Below are 24096 nucleotides of genomic sequence, written 5' to 3'. Positions count from 1 at the left end.
TTAAAAATTCCCTCAAACAAAAGTCCAGGATCAGATAGTTTCATGGTGAATTCTACTAATCACTAGAAGAGTTGGTTGGGGTGGCTGGCTGACTCAATTGTTGGGCATCTGCCTTCAGCTCAGGTTGTGATCCTGGGGTCCTGGGATTGAGCCCTGTGTCAGGCACCCTGCTCAGTGGGGAGCCTGCTTCTACCTCTTCCTCTGCCCCTCCCCCGTACTCATTCTTTCTCACTCTCTCAAATTTTTAAAATCTTACAAAAAAAAAAAAAAAAGAGTTGGTAATTATCCTTTTCAAATTATTCCAAAAAACTAAAGAGGAAGAAATACTTCCAAACTCATATATTACCAATATTACCAATATTGCCAATATTACCCTGGTATTAAAACTAGACAAAGATGAAGGAAGGAAGGAAGGAAGGAAGGAAGGAAGGAAGGAAGGAAGGAAAGGGGGGGGGTAGGGAGGGAGGGAGGGAAAAGAGGGAGAGGGAATATAATAGGCCAATATCACCAATGAACATAAATACAAAAGTCCTCAACAAAATATTAGCAAATGAAATTCAACAGTACATGAAGAGGATCATATGCCATTATCAAGTGAGATTTATTCTAGGGATGCAAAGATGGCTCAACATCTATAAATCAATCAATGTATTACACATTAAAAACCAGAATAATCATATAATCATCTTTATACAGAAACAGCATTTGATAAAAATTCAACATCATTTATGATAAAAAAACTCCCAACAAAATGAGTATAAAAGAAACATACCTCAATATAATAAAGGTCATATATGACAAACCCATAGTGAATATCATACTCAACAGTGAAAAGCTGAAAGCTTTTCCTCTAAGATCAGGAACAAGACAAAAACACCCACTCTCATCACAGCTATTCAAGAAGTCCTAGCCACAACAATTAGGCAAGAAAAAGAAATGAGGCATCCAAATTGAAAAGAAGTAAAACTGTCACTATTTGCAGATGACATGATACTATATATAGAAAACCCTAAAGACTTCACCAAAAAACTATTAAGTCACAGAATACAAAATTAACATAAAGAAATTAGTTGTGTTTCTACAAACTAATAATGAGCCATCAGAAAGAGAAATTAAGAAAACAATCCTATTTATAATTACATCAAAAAGAATAAAATACCTAGGAATAAATTAAACAAAGGAGGTTTTAAGACCTGTACAGGCATACTTCTGATATATTGCAAGTTCAATTCCAGGCCATCACACTAAAGCTAATACTGCAATTAGCCAGTCAAACTTTTTAGTTTCCCAGTGCATATACATAAGCTATGTTTATACTATATTGTTGTTCGTTAAACATGCAAGAGCTGTATGACTAAAACACAACATACATACCTTAATTTAAAAATATTTAATTGCTAAAAATGTTAACCATTATCTGAGCTTTCAGAGTTGTAATCATTTTGTTGGAAGAAGATCCTGCCTTGATGTTGATGGCTGCTAACTGATCAGGGTAGTGGTTGTAGAAAGCTGGATGGCTGTCACAATTTCTTAAAATAAGACAATAATGAAGTTTGATTCACTCTTCTTTTCATCAGCTATTTTTATATAGCATGCAATGTTTGGTAGAATTTTACTCATGGAACTTTCAAAATTGGACTCAATCCTCTTAAACTCTGCAACTGCTTTATTAACTAAGTTTATTGTAATATTCTAAATCCTTTGTTGTCATTTCATCAATGTACACAGCATCTTCACAAAGTTAGATTCCATCTCAAGAAACCACTTTCTTTGCTCATTCATAAGATATTCTTACCCATTACAGTTTTATCATGAGATTGCAGCAATTCAATCACATTCTCAGGCTCTATTTCTAATTCTAGTTCTCTTACTTTTTCCACCATATCTGTAGTTACTTCCTCCACTGAAGTCTTAAACCCCTCAAAGTCATCCATGAACCTTAGAAGTAACTTCTTCCAAACTCCTATGAATGTTGATATTTTGACCTTTTTCCATGAAGCCTAAATATTTCAGTAACATCTAGATTCACATTCTTCAAGAACATTTTCAATTTACTTTGCCCAGATCCATCAGAGAAATCACTACCTATGGAACCTATAGCCTTATGAAAACTATAGCTTTATGAAATTTCTTAAATAGTAAGACTTAAAAGTAAAATTACTCCTTGATCTATGAGCTGCAGAATGGACATTGTGTTAGCAGGCATAAAAACAACATTACTTGCATTGTCCATTTCTATCAGAGCTCTTGGGTGACCAGGTACATTGTCAATCAACAGTAATATTTTGAGAGGATTTTTTTTTTTTTCTGAACAGTAAATTTCATCAGCAGGATGATTCAGTAAACCATGTTGTAAACAGTGTGCTGCTATCCAGGCCTTGTTGTTCCATTTATAGAGCATGAGCAGAGTAGATTTAGCTTAATTTTTAAGGGCTCTAGAAATTTCAAAATGGCAAATAAGTATTGGCTTCAATTTAAAGTCACCACCTACATTATCTCATAACAAGAGAGCCAGCCTGTCCTTTGAAGCTTTGAAGCCAGGCATTGACTTCTCCTCTCTAGCTATGAAAGCCCTAGATGGTATCTTCTTTCAATCGAAGGCTGTTTTGTCTACACTGAAAATCTATTGCTTACTGTCAGTCACCTTCATGAATTATCCTAGCTAGATCTTCTGGATGGCTTGCTGCAGCTTCTACATCAGCACTTGCTGCTTTGCCTTGCACTTTCTGTTACAGAGATGGCTTCTTTCCTCAAATCTCATGAACCAATCTCTGCTAACTTTGAACTTCTCTTCTGCAGATTCCTTACCTCTCTCAGCATTCATAGAATTGAAGAGAGTTCAGGCTTTTCTCTGAATTAGGCTTTGACTTAAGGGAATGTTATGGCTGTTTTGATCTTCTATCCAGATGAGTAATACTTTTTCCATATCAGCAAAAGGCTGTTTCACTTTCTTATCATTTGTGTTTTCACTGGAGTAGCACTTTTAATTTCCTTCAAGATATTTTTCTTTGTATTCACAACTTGGCTAACTGTTTGGCACAAGAGGCCTCACTTTCAGCCTATCTTGACTTTTGATATGCCTTACTTACTAAGCTTAATCATTTCTAGCTTTTGCTTTAAAGTGAGAGGACATGAAGTGCCTGGGTAGCTGAGTTGGTTGGGTATCCAACTCTTGATTTTGCCTCAGTTCATGGTCTCAGGGTTGTAAGATCAAGCCACACAGAGGCCAAGTTAGGCTCTGTGCTCAGCACAGAGTCTGCTTCAGATTCTTATCCTCTCTCTCTCCCCCCATTCATGCTCATAAACACTCTCTCAGTAATAAAAAAATATTTTTAAAAACATAAATTAATAAGTAAGAGGACATGAACTCTTCCTTTCACTTGAACACTTATAGGGCACTGTAGGGTTACTAACTGGCCTATTTCAATGTTGTTATGTCTCAGAGAATAGAGAGGCCTAAGGAGAGGGAGAGAGATGGGGGAACAACTGGTCAATTGGAGCAGTTAGAACACATACAACATTTATGAATTAAGTCTGCCATCATATATAGGTGTAGTTTGTGGTGCCCCAAAACAATTACAATAGTAACATCAAGATCAGCAGTCACAGACCACCATCACAAATATAGTACCAATAACAAAGTTTGAAATATTGCAAGAATTACAAAAATGTGACAAAACCACACAAAGTGAGCAAATGCTATTAGAAAAACAGTGACATGTTTGACAAAGAGTTGCCACAAACCATTAAAATGTAAAAAAAAAATACAAAAAAAATACAGTATCTGCAAAGTGTAATAAAGTGAAGCACAATAAAACGAAGTCTGACTGTACTCTAAAAGCTGTAAAGCATTGTTTAAAGAAATAAAAAATGACACAAATAGATATTTCACGGATTGGAAGAGTATTAAAATATTCATACTACCCAAAGTAATCTACAGATTCAATGCAATGCCTATCAAAATAGCAATGACACTTTTCACAGAACAAATAATCCCAAAATTTGTATAGCACCACAAAAGATCTTGAACAGCCAAAATAATCTTGAGAAAGAAGAAGATGGCTGGAGGTATCATGCCTCCTGATTTCAAAATACACTACAAAGCTAAAGTAATCAAAATAGTATGGTATTGTCAGAAAAACAGATACATAAGTCAATGGAACAGAATAGAGAGCCCAGAAATAAACCCATGCTTATATGGTCAATTCATGTATGACAAAGGAAGCCAAGACTATATAATGGAGAAAATACAGTCTCTTCAATAAATGGTGTTGGGAAAACTGGACAGCTATGTGTGAAAGAATGAAACTGAACCACATTTACGTGACACACAAAAATAACTTCAAAATGGATTAGAGACTTGAATGTAAAACCTGAAACCATAAAATTCCTAGAAGAAAAGAAACAGAGTATGTTCTCTCACATCAGTCTTAGTAACAGTAATATTTTTTTGGACCAGTCTCTTCAGGTAAGGGCAAAAAAGCTTAAAAAAAAAAAAAGGGATTACATTAAAGTAAAAGCTTTTACACAGCAAAGGAAACCATCAACAAAACAAAAAGGCGACCTATTTGATGGGGGAAGATATTTGCAACTCATACACACCAATAAGGGGTTGTTATCCAAAATATATAAAGAAGTTATAGAATTTAATATCAACATCAACAACCAACAACCTAATTTAAAAAATGGGCAGAGGACTTGAATAGACATTTTTCCAAAGAAGACATACAGATAGATAGCCAACAGACACATGAAAATATGTTCAAGAGGGAAATGCAAATCAAAACCACAATAAGATATCACTTCACACCTACCAGATTGCCTATTATTAAAAAAAAGACAAGAAATAACAAGGGTTGGTAAGGATGTAGATTAAAGGGAACCTTCATGCACTGTTGTTGGGAATGTAAATTAGTGCAGCTACTATTCAAAACAGTGCACTTTAATGATGTCCACTTTTAGTAATTTCTTACTAGATATATTCTATAATTTATTTCTCAGCAGTTTTTAAAACTATTCAATCAAATTGCATAATAATATTTATAGTCCGCATTTTATAAAATGAAGTCAGGCCTTTTTTTTTGTCAGGCCTTTTCTAACAGAAAATCTATATTTGAATAGCTGTTTGTTAGTGAAGACTGGCTTTGCAAATTTGTTTTTATGGCAGACACTTTAACATCTGGGCCAGCAGATTTCCTGAGTTGAAGAGAGAGAAGTGGAAGTTCGGGGATGCCAAAGCAGCTAGAGTTGGCAGGGAGGTGTGCTGCTCCTAAGGAGAGAGCTACACAAAGAGTGAACATCACATCTCTCCAAAAGGTCCCTCTCGAGTATTCAGGCAAATACTGTGAGGAAATTACCTGAGGCTGGTCCCAAAATTAGAGGGAACAGTGCCAAGAGCTCATACCTGCGGGACTGTGCCTGCTCCTAAGAGCCAATGTAAAATGCTTCATAATTCACAGAGCACTGGCTAAAGAAAAGTCTTACTCTGGAGTAGACAAATTAATCTTGGAAGAAACACAACTCTGGGACTGTCTAACAAAGCTTAAAAGTAAAGTGATCAAACTGTTTCCAAATAAAGCAACCCTATCCCCAGAACAAAGTTAAAGAATATTTCTAGGAATATAAAAATATCCACTGTCCAGTAAGATAAAACTCAAAACCATCTGACATCCAATAAAAAATCACCAGGCATTAAAAGAAACAAGAAAATATATCCCAAATTAGGAAAAAAATCATTTAAAACTCAGAATTTGTAGAACGACAGACTTAGTAGACAATTAGAGCAATCATTAGAACTGTATTTTATGTTCAAAATTCCATAGAAGAGTCCAAACATGTTAAGTATAGACTTGAAAGAGATTTCTAAAAGACCCAGATCAAACTTCTAGAGGTTAAAATTACAATGTCTGAAATTAAAATACACTGGATGGGATTAACAGCAGATTAGACATTGCAAAAGAAAAGATTAATGAAGTTGAAAACACAGTAATAGGAACCATACAAAATGAAATGGAGGGAAAGAAAAAAAGACTGAAAATGAAAATTAAGAGAGCATCAGTGAGCTGGAGGACAACCTCAGGCAACCAACTTTATATAACTGCAGTCCCTCAAAGGAGGCAAGAAACAGAAAAATTTGAAGAAAGAATGGCCAAAGACTTTCCAAATTTGATTAAAATTATAAACCCCACAGTTCTAAGATGCTCAATAAACCCAAACACAGAAAAAGATGAAGAAAACTATGTTAAGGCACATCAATATCAAATTGCTTTACAGTAATGAAAAGGGGAATTCTTAAAAGGACCCAAAGAAAAAGGACACGTTACACACAGAAGTACAAAGAATGACAACAGTTTTTCATTAGAAATAATGCAAGCTAAGACAAAAGGACCAGATTCGTTAAAGTACTGAACAAGTAAAACTACCAACTTAGACTTCTTTAATGAATAAAAATATCTTTCAAAAACAAAAGTGAAACAGATTTTTTCCAGAAACACAAAAGCTGAAAGAATTCACCAACAGACCTGATGTACAAGAAATGTTAAAAGAGGTCCTTGAAGGAGAATAAGTGATACCAGATGGAATGCTGAGTCTACACAAAGGAGTGGTGAACAGCAGAAATGATCATAACTATGTAGAAGAACATAAATAACCTTCATGGTAAAGATCAATGGAATGTTCATTTAACTTTTAATTTATGGAATATATTTAATATTCCATATATTCATATATTTAATCATTGGAATATTTCTTCATTTTCCTTACCAAGTAAGTGTCCTTCTTTACTCAGAATTTTCTGTTACAACATTCTTTCCATCTCACTAACTACACACAGTATTTGGGGAGCCAAAGAGACAGAAATAGAGGGAAATATATAAATGTAAAAAAAGAACTGGAAAAGGGTTAATAGAAAAAGATTTAAAGTGATAAAGCCCTTTCTCACAGCCTGATTTAAACAAAAGCATTTAATTCTAAGTCTTTTGGTATACAGTATTTCCCTAAATCCAATGCTATTCAATAAATATTTGTTTGCAATTCTCATAGCACTTAATGCCAGTAGGATCTTTTGGCCAGGGTAGAACAGTGACCACCATTTAAGGGTCTCAATGTGTATTATTAGAATGCTGCCCTAATACCAATTAGATCTCTTTCCCTGAGTGCCTTTTAGAACTTTCAAATTTGACATTTGACAGAGGACAATTGAGAAAACAAATCTGAGTCAGCTGTCTGAGCACCTGATACATTCTAGGTATGTTCACTTATCATATGAGTTAATTAACCAATATTTCCCTTTCTACTCTGTTTTCAGAAGGGGGGGGAAACCAGTGGAAAATGTATAAGTGATTTATTTTAAATAAATTCTTTTAAGGTATAATCTGTGGTCAATAGAATAACACTCCACTATTCTAAATCTTCCTCCTCTTTAGTACTATAAAGTCAATGGTCAGAAAGATACAGGATCCCACAAAATCTGGAACTACTGAATAAAGACTACATCTTACATAAGAAAGGATATTTATCTAAAGAAGAAAAACAGGTTAGTACATACTTGTTAATTAAAAGAATTTCAACAAGGACTGAAGCAAAATGGATTAATCTTCAATTCCACTAAAACAGTGGTGTCCAAATTATGATTCCAGAGAATCAATTTATGGCCATAGTGGATGCAGGCTGAAGAGAGTTTGAGTCCTGAGAATTAAAACTGCATTCTTATTTCAACCCAAGCCCTCTATGGGGATTAAAAAAAAAAAAAAAAAAAGGAGGGTGGGGGGAGGAAAGGAAGATGAGCTCATTCAAAAAAATTACTTTAGAAACATAATTTTAATTTACTAAGTAAACATTTTAAGTCAAAAGATATTTTTATATCACAGTAATACATTATTCTGTTGCAAAAATCATTCCCATTTAAATTAAATAAATATCTAATCCTATTTATAATTAAAAAAACAAAATTCCAAGTCAATATATTTTTGATACCATTAAAAGTGATATTAAAAAGTCATTCCAGGCAATAATAACTTTATTCTTACAATATAAGAAACATTAAACAAAGGACTTCCTGAAAAGCATTTTTGTAAATTTAACAAGAAATTATGGTCTCACCTGTACAGCACTATTAAGAAAGCAGCTGTTTTGTCCTGGTTCATTTAACAAGCCTTTGGTAGGGGCTAGGGATAGCATACTTCCAGGTTGATAAACTTTTCCAAGATTGCCACTAGGTTTCCGTAAAAATTTTACCCATGCCATTTTCAAGAAAATTTGTTTACATCAAAGCTAAGAATTATATATTTATGTGATATTTCTGATGATAAAAGGGATGATGTCTTGAAGTGTCCACTTAAATTCACTGCAGTCAATTACAGTAACATAAGTTTCCAAGTCCATATCCTTCCTGATGGTATAAATTTCTGACGACTTTGTCAAGCAAAAATGGGGTAAACATCCAAGTTCTAAAAAAGGAAGCTATTATAAACAGGAATTTAAAGATTTTTATATGTATTAAATTTTATAAGAGAGTTGTATATTTACGGTAAAAAAATATTTTTTTTAAATTGCTAAAAATAATGTTGATGAAGAAATAATTATCCTTAAAACACAAGCCATTTGTTTGATGGTTTAAAAAACAGATGATAAAAAAGATGTTGAGTTCGCATCTGGCATGATTCCTTTGGTCATTGTTTTCCTTATGTTTTTTTAGTAAGAAAGAAGACTCTCTTTCATAGGTGAAGTTATCAAAGGTGACTCCATATTTCTTATCAATGTGACCTCAAAGCAAATCTACAAGAAAGAAAACAAATGTTTAGATAAAAGTAAAGGCTAATCAAGAATGGCTAAACAAAATTCCTACTTTATGAACACAAATATTGAATATGTAATCACAAAAGGATTATAACTAATAATGTTCTAAAATATAAAGATAAAAGCATTATTCTTCATTAAAATTTTTAAAAATACCAATGTACATCAATCGCTACCTACTTCAAAATTTCAGTGGCCATTGGTTTCATAAGGAAAATATTCTAGAGAAAACTGTAAATTAGATCTCAGGTAGTATTTTCAAAAGTACCAACTTTGTTGTCAACACTAAATTGCTTTGTTTATTAAAACAAATACATGTACAGAGACTCTATGTTGTTGCCTGTCTTACACAGAATCATGGTATTTTTCAAAAAAACTGTAGATTTTACATAAATTGGTATATATTAAAATTCAGAAGAAACCATATATTGGTAAACAAATACTAGTGAGCTAAAGTACATTTCTACATCAATCACAAATGCATGCTCCTGACGAAAAGGACTTTAAACTTCATTAAAAGCAAGTATTACTAACAAAGTCTTGTTTAACCAATTAAATTTCTTTCCTATGTTCATTCACTCAACAAACATTTACTGAGCCAGGTACTGTGCCAGATCCTGGACTAATTTAATGAGGAAAGGCAGACATTAATATAATGAATAACAAATTGTAACTTGTACTAGAAGAGTTATGTGCTGAGTGCTAACAGAAAAATAATGCAAGGAAAGAGGATGGGAAATGCATATAATGTGAGAGAGTTTGCACTTTTAAATAAGATAGTCATGGAAAGTCTAATTGATCAGGTTACCTCTGCATAAACATTTGAAGGAGGCAAAGATGCCACCTGGGAGAAGACATTTCTAAGAGAGGGAATAGCATGCTTGGCATGTTGGAAAAATAGTAATCAGTCCAATATGGTAGGAGAAATATAAACAAAGAAAAGAAGATAAAAAGGAAGGATGGGAAACAGATCTGTCAGGTACTGAAAATCCCGTGTAAGGACTTTGGCTTTAAATTCTTTTAAAGTCAGTGAGTTTCATTTTCACAGCACAAAAAGACAGAATGGCATAGATCAGTTCAATACCATTTGTCAAATACCCACTAAAACAGGAAAGCACTAGGAATAAAGAAGCATCTTATCTAAAGAATTAAAGTCAAGGCTTGTTTCCAGCCCCACATATTAATTAGCTCATCACTTATTACTTGTTTGGTCTTAGATAAATCCTTGTCCTCTCTGATGTATAGCTTCTTTATCTATAAAATGGGGACAACAGTATTAGTCTGGATTAAAATAAGTTAAATGTTTCAAAAATTCTAAAACACTATACGATGTTAAACGTGTTCTTTTTAACTGTAAGTTGCAACCTTCTCTAAAGTGATCTGAATGATCTCCAAATCTTACATACAAATTAAGTTTTTAACAAAGGCATAATTTTACAACATTAAGGGAGCTCTATATTGGTAGTAATTTTTTTTTAAAGATTTTATTTATCCATGAGAGATACAGAGAGCGAGGCAGAGACATAATGCAGAGGGAAAAGCAGGCTCCCTGGGGAGCCTGATGCGGGACTTGATCCCAGGAATCCAGGATCACGACCTAAGCCAAAGGCAGATGCTCAACCAGTGTGCCACCCAGGCATCCCGTAAATTCGTATTTTTAATGAAAGAATCCTTTTGGGATGCCTGGGTGGCTCAGTGGTTGAGCATCTGCCTTTGGCTTGGGTGGTGATCCCGGGCTCCTAGAATCAAGTCCCACATCAGACTCCCCACAGGAGCCTGCTTCTCTCCCTCTGCTATGTCTCTGCCTCTCTCTGTGTGTCTCTTATGAATAAATAATTTTTTTTAAAAAAAGAATCCTTTTGAGATGATATTCTTTCATCATTTACTAGGCACCAGGTTTATACCATGAACTGTCCTAAGGTAAATAAAACAATCCCTACCTTTACTGAGCTTAGTTTGGTGAAGAGCAAAACACGAACCAGTAATTTAAAAATACTGCAGCTTGCATTCTTGTGCAAGATGTCAAACTAGTATATGCTCCTGGTTCCCTATCTCCAGCCCAAGTCTGGAGATTACACAAAAGCAACAGGTAGCCTAATGAGAAGCAGGGAGAAAGGACACCAAAAATAACTGGTTTCTAAAGTGGGAGGGAAACAGTAGCTAAGAAATAGAGAGGGCCAAGTGTTACAGACTGGAAAAGTCTTTCTGGTTCAAGATCTTTTCCATTCCTCACATTTCTCTGGGCAGAGAATTCTCACCCCACACAATGCAACAAAATAGGAAAGTTCAGCTACCACCTATTGCCTTCTGGAGGGTAAGGGAGATTATAACAGTAGAAAAGCACTAGAGCACAGCCCACAGTCAGTTTGAGAAATGGTAACAAGTGTGGGTACCTGCAAGGCCCCTGTGTGTTCTGCACTCACCCTTACTTCACAAATTGAACAGAGAACAGTACAATCTGGAGAAGATCATGCCACTAGGCACAGCAACAGAAAGTTCTTTTTGGAACTAATTCTCAAGCTGTATCATTCTAATAGCCTTTCTATTTAACATCCCACCTCTACTCACTGAAATCATCCGAAGAAACACAAATAAGAGCCTTGTGTTTTCAGCCTTCTCATGTAAGTATTACTAGTTTGTAACTTGGTACTTCAGGTAAAAGAGAACCAGATACTTGAAGAGGACCAGCATTGTGAAAGGCAGGCACAAACTGAACACTATAACACGAAAAATAGAGTGAACAGACCAAAGGAAATAGATTTGAAATAATAAATATCCACGAATTGAATATGACAATTAAAAAAATTACCAAAGTTTTGTAAAAAGAATGAGTTAACTAGCAAAATGAATAGAAGTGAAAACCATATTAATGAGAAGTAAGTTCAGGTCCTACAAAGCATTAAAAACTGAATAAAGAAATAGAATATATAAACATTCTGAAAAAGCTAAGAGGCATGGATGAAATCCATACTATCTAAAAGGATTCCCAGAAAGATAAAGTAAATTGGGTTAATACCTTCAGAAATGACTAAGACTTTTCCAGAATTAAAGACCAAAAAAACTCAGAGAAACAAAGAAAATAGACAACTCAAAAAATCCAAACATGATATGGGGAAGAAAGCAGGATGAAAATTATGAAGTTTTAAACCGAAAAGAGAAAGAGAAAAAAGAGATTTTCAAGCCATTTATAGGCAAACAACAGGAAAAAAAAAATAAACTAAACTTTTTTAAAACTAATATAACAGATAAAATCTTCACAAGCCTGATTAAGGAAAGAAATGAAAACAGGTATATAAACACTAAAGAGATAGATAAATGAGAAATAACCAGAGATACATAAGCAACCAAAAGAACTGTAATAGAGTATCACATAAGTCTTATGGCAAGGACTTTTAAAATCTAAAGGAATAGGTAATTTCCCAGCAAAACACATATTAACAAAATTAATCCAAGAAAAAAATGGAAAACATTTTTACAAACTAGAATAACGTGTAAACAAAAGTTCTCCCATTGAAAAAGGCATCTAGATCAGATGGATTCAAAGTTCAATTTTATCTAAACATTAAAGAATTGTTAATTCTAATGTTATACTATTGCAGACCACAGAGAATATACAAAATTTCCCAAATCATTTCATGAAGCCAACACAACCTTAATATCAAAACTATATAAACCTCAGACTAATGTGACTTGGATATAAAACTTATAAATAAAGCACTAGCAAACATAATCTATCAGTGTCAAAAGAATAATGTACACTATTCAAAAGAATAATAATCAAGGAGGCTTTATTCCAGGAATGCAAATGTGATTCTATATTCATTCTTTCAATAAATATTTGGGAGGTTATGCAGAAAAGAGCTAACACAGCAAAGTTCCTAATAGCCAAAAGGTGGAAACAACCTAAATGTTCATCAACTAATGAATGGATAAACGATATGTGGTGTAAGTGTGTATGTGTGCATACATATTCATACAATGGAATATTATTCAGCTGTAAAGAGAAATGAAGTACTTTCACATGCTACAATATGGATGAACATTGAAAACATTTTGCTAAGTGAAAGAAGCCAATCAGGAAGGACCATGTGTTACAATTCCATGCATTCAAAATATCCAGAACAGAGAAATCTACAGAGACAGCCCGTAGATTAGTGGTTGCTTACACTGGACAAGTGGGGCTATAGAGATAAGAAAGGAAGAGTGAGAGCTAAAGGGTACAAAGATTCTTTCTGAGGTGATGAAAATGTTCTAAAATTGTGGTGACGGGTTGACCTTCCTGTAAATATACTGGAAATGAAACTGTACTCTTTCAATGAGTGAATTGTGTGACATGTGAATTATATTTCAATAGAGCTACTTAAGAAAAAAAAAACAACACAATATAGCAGCTCAAAGATTGCTATCCTTAGAAAAGCCTGCTCACAAGGTTTTAGGCTTTTGGAATTTAAATTTTTGGGAGGATTCCCACTACAAAAACAAGTGAGAGTTGGTCACTGTGCCTAAACTGTGCAAACAATGTGGTTTATCCTGAACACCTGCTTTCCTTCTGGAAGTCCAGAATTCTGATAACAAATGAGGAAGAGGATAACTATGTGAACCACTTCGCAATAAAAACTCTACCACTGAGTCTCTAAACAGCTTTCTGGTAGATGACATTTTACATATGTCACCACAATTTGTTGCTGGAGGAACTCATGTGTCTCATGTGACTCCACTGGAAGAAAATTATGAAAAACTTGTGCCTGATTTTCACCAGATTTCATCCCATGATCCTTTTCCATTTGCTGATTTTGCTTTATTTCCTTTCGCTGTAATTTAAAAAAAGCATAGCAGTAAGTACAACTACATGTCGAGGCCTCATAATTCTACAAAATAAGCAAACCTGGGAATGCCAGAGACCTTGGAGACCTCAACACAGGGGTATAATCAAAATAATTAAGAGGCACTTTGTTTCTTTCAATCAGCTGGCAAAAACTTAAAAGAAACAGTCTTGGTGGAGATAAATGGAAAGAGCTACTTTCCCTTATTGCTGACTAATTAAAAAATGTAATTATACTATAATACCCTGTAGCACTATTATATCAACCTAGCAACAACTAAAATTAAAAATAAACACTTTAATATAAAATCTGAGAATCTATGCCTTCTCCCCAAAAAGCACTACCTTATTGAGATATATATAGTTGGTCAGTGCAATAAATAAGAAACAAAATGAATGTCCGGGGGATCCCTGGGTGGCTCAGCAATTTGGCACCTGCCTTCGGCCCAGGGCACGGTCCTGGAGTCCCGGGATCGAGTCCCGCGTCAGGCTCCCTGCATGGAGCCTGCTTCTCCTCTGAGTCTCTGCCTCTCTCTCTGTGTGTCTCTCATGAATACATAAATAAAATCTTTAATAAAATAAAAATTGTTTACAAAACGAATGTCCATAAATAGGGACATAATTATATAATAGGTGTTTTGAATGACAAAGGCAAAATACAGAAACGTACTATCATCCTATTTTGGTAAAATAATATATGCAAAAATATATATGCTTTGTATGAACATCTGAGCAAGAAGGAACGTGTAGGGATCCTTGGGTGGCGCAGCGGTTTAGTGCCTGCCTTTGGCTCAGGGCGCGATCCTGGAGACCCGGGATGGAATCCCACGTTGGGCTCCCGGTGCATGGAGCCTGCTTCTCCCTCTGCCTATGTCTCTGCCTCTCTCTCTCTCTCTCTCAATCTGTGTGTGACTATCGTAAATAAATAAAAATTAAAAAAAAAAACTTAAAAAAAAAGAAGGAATGTGTATACATCTTATTAAAATGGGGATGGACAGCCAAGCTTGAAAATAAAAGTGAAAAAAAAAGCATGTACTAAAAAACCTGTAGTATGTATATTATAGTTATATTTATGCATTATGTGTATATACACACAAAAATAAAATTAAAATGATATACCAGAAACATATACACCAAAAGAAATTTGATGTAGCAATTTTAGGGTCAGATAAAATTGAACAAAAATGTAACTGATCTCTATATGTTGATTTTGTATCCTGCAACTTATTGAATTCAAGTATTAGTTCTAAGTTTTAGGTAGAGTCTCTGGGTTTTCCACATATATGTCATCTGCGAATAACCATAGTTTTACTTCTTCCTTTCCTATTTGGATGCCATTTATTTCTTTTTCTTAACTAGTTGCACTGTTCCAGTGCTATATCAAATAGATATGGTGAGAGTGGGCACCTTTTTTTTTTTTTTTCTGATCCTAGATGAAAGACTTTTGACTTTTCACAGCTGAGAATAATGTTAGCTGTGGGCTTGTCATATATTGCTTTTATTATACTGAGACATATTCCCTATGTATCAATTTTGCTGAGAATTTTCATATTGAAAAGATATTGAATTTTGTTAAATGCTTTTTCTGCATCTTATCTTTCCTGCTCTTAATGTGGTTTATGACTTTTACTGATTTGCAAATGTTCAACCATCCTTGCATGCCAGGTATAAATCCAACTTGATGATGGTATGTGATACTTTCAGTGTGCTACTGAATTTGGTTTGCTAATATTTTGTTGGGAGTTTTTCCATCTATATTCATCAGGAATATTGGCCTGTATTTTCTAATAGTATCCTTATTTATCTTTGGTATCAGGGTAAAGTTGGCCTCATAAAATGAGTTTGGAAGTATTCCCTTCTCTTCATTTGAAAAGTGAATATTAAACTATAAAACAAGTTGAATTGTGTACACCAAAGTCCTAACCTCCAGAGTCTGTGAACATTTGGAAATAGGGCTTTTGCAGATGTAATTGGGTTAAGATGAGGTCATCAGGGTGGGCCCTAATCCAATAAGACTAGCAGTTATTATTAAAAGAGAAACACACAGAGAATATACTGTTTAATGACAGTCAGGGATTGGAGCAATACAGCTACAAGTCAGGGAACAGCAAGGATTGACAGCAACACCAGAAACTAGAAAAGGGACAAAAGACTTCTTCTCAGAGCCCTTAAAAGAAACAAACTCTGCCAAACCTTGATTTTGGACTTCTAAGCCTCCAGAGCTACGGGAGAATAAAATTCTATTGTTTTATGCCATCCAGCTGGTTGTACTTTGTTATAGCAGCCCTAGAAAACTAATATAATAGCTGAAAAAGCCACAAGACTCTTTTGCTCTTTTACATTTATTGGGTTTTGATTATAAAATAGAATATTATATAGATTTCTAAAACAACATAGAAGTACTGCATAAATAAAATTAGAAATACCCATAATCCTACAGAAGTATAGAACTGCTGCTAATAAAGCTATGGAAACTATTCTGGCCTGGCCATCAAATTGTAATGTAAAATTTCATTTTACACTAATAAGAAATACAGCAACTCAAGGATATACTGAAGACTTTTTACAGATATACTACAACTGTTCATCTAGCTAGTAAAAGTACTTAAGGTTGAATTTTCAATAACTAGATAGAAAGGTTAAGATGCATAGCAAGTTGAAGCAATTAAAAATCTAATTTATTACAGAAATACCTTCACTTTTATAAGATGAAGGATTAAAGGAGATATAATTGAAGAATAGATGTCCTTTGATGTACAAAACCACTGTCAGTCTGCAATTGGAGGTACTGGAGAAAAGTATACCAGAAAATTTATAAAACAAAGACAGGAAATGAGGTTAAAGTAGTAAGAATACACTGTACCACCACCAACAAAACCAGCAAATTTTAAGTAATCTCCAATGTTCTTCATTTTTTTGCTTTATTTCTTTTTGTTCAAAAAAAGAAACATGTTTTGTCTTCTGGTTTTTACCTACTCATTAGTTTCCAGTGGTAACTAATGAGAGAAAGATATGAGTTCATGTATATCCAGAATATAGAGCATGAACATTAAAAACAATAGGTTTTAACAATCTGTTCTGAGATACATCTCCTGAAGAGAATTATGCCAAAGCATGCATAATCTAACATTTCTTTGCCTTAACAAAGCGCAAAAGTGAATTATAGCTTTATCTATACCTTCCTTCCCCATCTCAGTTGATGGTAACTTTGTCTTTCCAGTTGCTCAGAACAAGTATCTTGGCATGATGTCCGACTCTTCTTTCTTACATATTTCTATTAGAATGTGACCAATTCTCATCACCTCCACTTCTATGCTCATCTTACTCATCTTCAAATCTTACCTAGATTGCTAGAATAGCCTAATTACCTCCTAGCTTCTACCCTTACCCTTCAAAATCTATCTTTAGGAATAGACAAAGAAGTCCTTCTAAAATTAAATCATAATGTCATACCTCTCCCTATAACCTTTCAATGGGTTTTTATTACATTCATATTAAAGCCCAAAAAGTCTTTATAATGGTCTCCAAGGCCCTGTACTGCTTGCTAAAGTAAAAATAATTTTCTTCTATACTCTCACAGCACTTGAGACTAGACGGGTTTTTCCACAACAAGCCATTCTCCAATTCTCAGTCAATACCAACAGGGTACCCTGTCCTACTATATAACTCAGTTTTGACACTATCTAATTGAAGGTAGTGTCAGAACCCAAGTCAAGGGCTAATTCCCACAAAACCATCCCTCCCACTTTAGACACTGATCACATGTCCCAATTATCACTTGTACTTCTGGTCAATTGCCTATAATTTGGGGGTTCCCACAACTTTCTCCATGGATGATTAATTGGTTGATTTGTTAGCATGGCTCACAGAACTCAGCTTACTGACTAGACTTCAGGTTTATTTTTAAAAAATACTCAGAAACAGCCAGATGGAAGAGATGCATAGGCAAAGTATGTGGGAAGGGTCATGGAGTGTCCATGCCCCCTCCAGACATAGTGATTAGCTCAATCTCCACCAGACTCACCTCCCTGGAGGTGAAGGAAGGTGGGAAAGCTGAAAGCTCAATTTCTCTAATCACACAGTTGGTTCCCCTGGCAACCAGCCCCCATCCTCAGGCTATCCAGGAGCTCCTAACCACAGTCATTAGCACGCAAAAAACCATCACTTCCAGAAATGTTCCTAGGGTTTTAGGAGCTATACGTCAAGAAATGGGGCCAGAGGGATGCCTGGGTGGCTCAGTGGTTAAGCGTCAGCCTTAGGCTCAGGACATGATCCAGGAGTCTCAGGATCGAGTCCCACACTGGGCTCCCTGCATGGAGCCTGCTTCTCCCTCTGCCTATGTCTCTCTGCCTCTCTTTCTCTTTCTCATGAATAAATAAATAAAATCTTAAAAAAAAAAAAAAGAAGAAAGAAATGGGCAGAGAGCAAATATAAGTCTCTTACTATGTCACACCTGCCCATCCCCTCACCTCCATCTCTAACTACTTTGCCTTTACTTTTTCTATTGCTGTTGAATCAGACTCCTTATTTCTGAATATGCCATGCAAACACCTGCTTTAAAGCCCTTACTCTGGCTATTCATCTGCGGGGAATACACTTCTCCTTGATGCACACATGGCTTCTCCCTGGCTCCACCCTCATGATTGCTTTGTTCAAAATCACTTTCTAAATGAGGTCTAACTTGCAATCCATCACAACCTCCACTCCACACTACCAATCTCCATTACCCTGCTTGACCTTTTCTTTTCTCCTTGGCATTCATCATCATCTTATATGCTACATAATTGACTTATTAGGATTATTATTATTTTGTCTCCCAAACACCTTAGGATGTAAAGTGAATTCCAGGCACATAAACGAGTGCACAATACACAGTAAGTACTCATTAAATATTTAGTGAAGGGGATGCCTGGGTGGCTCAGCATCTGAGCATCTGCCTTCAGTCCAGGGCGTGATCCTGGAGTCCCAGGATCGAGTCTACATCAGGATCCCTGCATGGAGCCTGCTTTTCTCTCTGCCTATATCTTTGCCTCTCTTTGTGTGTGTCTCTCATGAATAAATAAATAAAATCTTTAAAAAATATATTTAGTGAAGGAAGCTCAGGAAATAAAGTGAAACCTTAACCAACAAACCAGTGTTCCTAACAAAAATGACCTAGGCAATCAGAGTTCAGGATAATTTCCCACCATCTGGCAGCTAGGTCAAGGTCAAGACTATTGATGAAGAGGTAAGATTATTTCAGGCCTATACAGCATACTATACAGGAGGAAAAAATCTTAGGGTTAAAAGAGTCTGCTTGCCTAAAAACAGGGAAGGTCACCATGAGAGGGGGAGTTTATTACACAGGCTAAGAAGTCTAGAAGAAGCCAAGGCATAAAGCATCTAGTGGACAAAAAATGCCCTGATAGGTTCTTAACAAAGACAGAATCTATGGTCTGATTCTAATCTCATGTGCCCCACAATTACTTATTCCATCTGATAAAACTTCCAGTAGCAGAGAACATTACTCAACTATTCAATCATTAAAATCCTATCAGTTACATAATCTATAATTACATAAAAGGTTCATAGTTATAAGTATCATAAACGTTGTATGTAACACCTAATAAATGCCCAAAACATAGTAGCATTCATAAATGTAAGCTAATTATGATAGCAACAACACTATCTTTGAGGTAAAATTATTTTTAATAATATAAACAAACATTTGAATAGAAAGTAAAAGCTGTATCATGATATTTTATACCTCATTTTGCTATCTTTCCCCATTTCCTTAAACTGATTTATCAATCCTGACTATAGTCTTAGTTAGGTCAGATATATTGTACAATAAAGTAACCAATTTCTAAATTTTAATATGTAAGTCATTCTTAGTAGAAAATAAGTGATTTCATTTACAGAGCTACTTTAAGAAAACATGAAAAATTCTAATTTATAAGAAAATGTTTGGGAATGCTTCATTTTACAAGTGGATTCATCACAGTATTATTTTAAGCATTCATTTATAAACTTTCGGACTAGAGAAGGAGAAACTGAGTTAAAACGTTAGAAGGCAATGTATCAAAAATAAATGGAAAGTAACTGATATAACAATGTAAACAGAGATTTAATTTTTAAAAATTCAACCTATGTACAACTTTTCAGAAAATAACTATAAACTTCCTTAACGACAGTTTTAATTCATAAATAACATAATCCATCGAGCTATAAAAAGTAGCTAGAGTACCCAAAATGTATCTGAATATTGCTCTCATCCAGTCTCTGGGTCCCCTAGAAAGCTCCTCTGCCTGCCTACCATCCTTTGTGCTGTCGATATGGTACTTTCCTTACACTTAGATGACGGTACATGTACCATAATCTCCACATTCCCTTATTCTTTCTTCCTGCTACAGCAACACAGTATAGATCTTCCTATGATACAGATCAAAGAACAGTGGCAACACAAAGTAATAATCTGTCTTTTGATGGATTAGAAAAATACAGGTGTAGCATGGGTGACTGGGAAGTTGAAAGGGAAATGGGAAGAGGAGAAGCAGCTTCTTGCAAAGGCAAGGGTACAAGAAAAAAAAAAAAAGACTATTTTATTTTTGGAAACTCAGTTCAGTTGGGGGAAAACTGGGAACAGCCAGAGATAAGGCTCAGATAAGGAAGAACTCAAATTTTTTACTAATGTCTTATTAATTTTTGAATCTCTAGTGTCTAGCATAACAATAGATCAATAAATGTTCATTGAATAAATTCGCTAAATCAGAAAATCACAAAAAGTAAAAAGGTTTCCAAATTTCAAAGGAACAGTATTTCTTCAAACTGATTTTTGCAGGTCAGTATTTACAAAATAGAAGTAAACAGAAGTTACATTTACAAAATGTATTCAAAAATATCAAACTGATTCAAGACTACAACTCGGATAACTGAAATGATAGCTAAGAGACTGAAATATGGTTTACGTTGCATAATATTTTATTTTCTGATGAATTACAAATATGAATATATGCAGCAACTTATCTGAAATGACTTATCAAAAACAAAAATTCTTCAACCAGATGCAATGGTGTGAAGCATTCTTCTGAATGTCAGAGACACTTTTGGTGGCTCTTCTAATGAGGCCTATGGGCTCCTCAGACTGATGTTTGTAAATGCATAAAATAAAATTCATAGGATTGAAAGAAAGAAAAAATCATAAGATCACAAAGAAAACCAATTATATTAAAATTCAGTTCTAATCACAGACCACAGCTCTAATCATGGACCCTGCTTTAAGAACTCCTGATAGAAGATATGGGTTAACTTAGAAAAGCAAAGACTAGACACTTCTTCCCTAAATAGTCTCTCTCTCTATATATATAATATTCCCATTATCTTAAAAGAAACTCATAATAACTTGCCAAGATTAGGATATCATATAAAATTATTTAAAATTTAAATAACCTTTGGAAACTTTATCTGTGGTAGAACAGGTTGCATTCATTTCTTGTTGCCACTATGTGCATCTTTTGTAACACAAAAATTTCTAAAATCCTTACATCTGTATAAAATTAGTAACAACATATTAATGCTTCATTTGTATCATCACTAATCTCTAGCTAGTTCTCCAAAGATGACATAAATTAGTACACTTCTCTTAATCCAAGAACTCATGAGAACCAGTAGGCTAGATTGACAATCTTTTGGATCCTAGCAGACCTAGCACACTCTGGATTCAAAATACTTTTTTTTTTTTCTTTTTAAAAAAAATTTTTTTTAATTTTTATTTATTTATGATAGTCACAGAGAGAGAGAGAGGCAGAGACACAGGCAGAGGGAGAAGCAGGCTCCATGCACCGGGAGCCTGACGTGGGATTCGATCCCGGGTCTCCAGGATCGCGCCCTGGGCCAAAGGCAGGCGCCAAACCGCTGCGCCACCCAGGGATCCCTTTTTTTTTTTTTTTTCTTAATATTTATTTACTTATTCATGAAAGACACAGAGAGAGAGAGGCAGAGACATAGACAGAGGGAGAAGCAGACTCCTCACAGGGAGTCTGATGTGGGACTTGATCCCGGGATCCGGAGATCATGCCCCAAGCCAAAGGCAGACGCTCAACCGCTGAGCCACCTGGGAATCCCTCAAAATACTTTCAGATGCACTACATAAACGACCTTGTGGTAGATTGTCTTTGAGGTTTATAATTAAGAAACACCTTATAGCTGAAGCTGTCAAATAACAAGATCTGCTAAGTATTGTTATAAGTAAGCGTCTTGGTAGGTTAGCTTAATCTACCACTTTATGGATTTCAAACACACTTTTGGAAAATTGTAGGGTAAAGCAAGCAACATCCTCCCTAGCATCATAAGTGAGTGAGTTCGTTTCAACAGAAAAAATAACTCTGATTTTGACTTTTTAATGTGTACATCATCCTAAAATAAATCAGAATTTTCATTTTTTAAGGAATAGAACTAGGTGGAATAGGGTACCCCCTCACATTAAAATAGCTATCTTTTTTTTAAAAAAACACGTTTTGTATCTTCTAGAGAAAATAATATTAATAAAGTGACTATTAGTGTCAATTTCTATCAACACTACACATTTATAAAAAGGTTTTAAATTGATAGAGAAAAAGGTCTGTTCTTGGTCACTTATTTTTACACTGTAGGAAAAAATACACATAGTAACCACCAATGGGTTTAATTTATGAACAAATTCAAATAAATCATTTTCATGGTTTATTACCACTAATCATGAACGTAGGCAAATTGTTTAAGAAGCTCATTTTAAGAGTCTCTAAAATGTAAAACAAAAACAAAAACTGTATTTTTTCCAGACTATAATTAACTCTTACCTACAGTGAGTGTGTCTATTTGGAATTCTTAGGACAACGGCGGATAAATCACAAATTACTTTTGCAAAATAAGTTTTGTTCTTTAATTTCTCTTCCACAGGATGGAGGAGCCTACGCCATCAGCAGGGAACTGAAAATAGAAAACTAAACTAACAAGCAAGTATCTCAGTTTAGCCAAAAGTACATTCGATCAGAATTTTGTGTTAGCGGTCGCTACTCCTTTTAAATACTGAGAACGATGCTTTTCTTTAAAGAACAGAATTAAAAGCGAATCTGAGTCTAATCACCCAGAACTTCCCAAGTTCAAACATCCTTCACAAGCAGCCTTGAAAATCCTTTTATATTTATATATATATTTATATATATTTATATATATATACACACACATATATATATTTATATACACACACACACACACATATATATATTTTTCCCCCAGATAAGGAAACATTTTGGCATACTCTACTAACAAATAAAGCCTTGCAGTACATTTTGCAAGCATTAATCAGACTTCTGCATTGATACAGAAAACCCTGTAGCAGGATAACAAAACCTCAGAACATGCTCGGATTGCAGGCTTCAGAAAGCCTCCCCAGCACACCTGTACAAGTACTTCCTGTTACCAACGATGTTTAAAAGTAGTTTGATAAACGTCCCATAAGTCGCCGTTTAGAAGCTAAACATTAACTTTGTAAATTACAACTACCACCCAGAAACCACCAGCCCAAAGATTCTCACGAATCCAGTCCTCTCTCTTCTCCCCCCAGGAGCGCCACATAACCATCCGGACCCCTTTCAAAAGCTGCAGCTCGGGCGAGGCAGTGGCTGCTCCGCAGGTGACCGGCAGGGGCCAAGCCAAAGTAATATGCATAACCCCAACGCGCTAAGCGACCCAGCAGCCGGACTCCGGGTTCTGCTCGAGCAGCCGTCAGACACGCCTGCAAGGAACCGCCACGACCCGGTAAACACGGCACCTCCTCCCGCCTCCCGCACGCCTCCAGCCCGGCCGCGGGCATCTCCTCCGGGGCCGGGACCCGGCGAGAAGGAGACGGGAATGCGGCGTGACCTCGGGTGACTGAACCCGGGTGGAAAAAAAAAAAAAAAAAAAAAAAAAAAGTCCTCGGAGCTGGGGGCAGAGGATGTCGCAGGGCTGCCAGGAGAGAAACAAGGTCTGGGGCTGGAACGACGGTCTCCCACACGGGCCCGGAGCGGGGGTCGCAGGTCGTGGGGTCTCGATCCAGATCCAGGGACTAGTTTTGGAGACTCACCTGGAGCTCTGCCCTCCTCACGAGAGTAGCGTGTGCGATCCAGGTAAAGAAATACGGGGCCTTCCACTTCCGCAGGGCTACCTCCCGCTGGCGCAGCTCCGCCTCAAGCCAGCACCCGGCGGACACTAACAGCTGCCACCGCCGCCGACGTTCACCGGGAACTGAAGCAGAGGCGTCTGGTCTCGCCGCCCAGAGCTCGACCCTGCGCAAGGAGCATGCGCACACGCCCCAACACCCAGGGGCCAGTCAGGGCAGTGACACCTGCGATCAACAGGTCCGGGGAGACCCGCCCCGCTCTCCGCCCGGCGCCCGCCCCGCCTCCTCGGGGAAGGCCCCGCCTCCACGCTCACCGACCGAGCTGACCTCGCCCCGCCCTCGATTTCCCGGCTTTCCG

General features: G+C 35.9%; 1 protein-coding gene across 1 annotated transcript in view; it reads right to left on the bottom strand.

The window, feature by feature from the left end:
• Positions 1 to 23860, bottom strand: part of USP53 (ubiquitin specific peptidase 53) — a 75017-nt gene extending 51157 nt beyond the window's left edge. The window contains exons 1-2 of the mRNA XM_041758955.1: positions 23703 to 23860; positions 8101 to 8775 (exon numbers count right to left, since the gene is read on the bottom strand). Of these exons, the coding sequence (XP_041614889.1) occupies positions 8101 to 8244 (144 nt within the window). The 5' untranslated portion in view covers positions 8245 to 8775; positions 23703 to 23860. The remainder of the gene's footprint in view (positions 1 to 8100; positions 8776 to 23702) is intronic.
• Between the last annotated feature and the right edge of the window lie 236 nt (positions 23861 to 24096).

The sequence above is a fragment of the Vulpes lagopus genome, chromosome 6 (genome assembly GCF_018345385.1).
Source record: "Vulpes lagopus strain Blue_001 chromosome 6, ASM1834538v1, whole genome shotgun sequence".
NCBI classification, from domain to species: domain Eukaryota; kingdom Metazoa; phylum Chordata; class Mammalia; order Carnivora; family Canidae; genus Vulpes; species Vulpes lagopus.
Note: the sequence above shows the minus strand (reverse complement) of the source record. Positions and strands in the feature narration are given on the sequence as shown.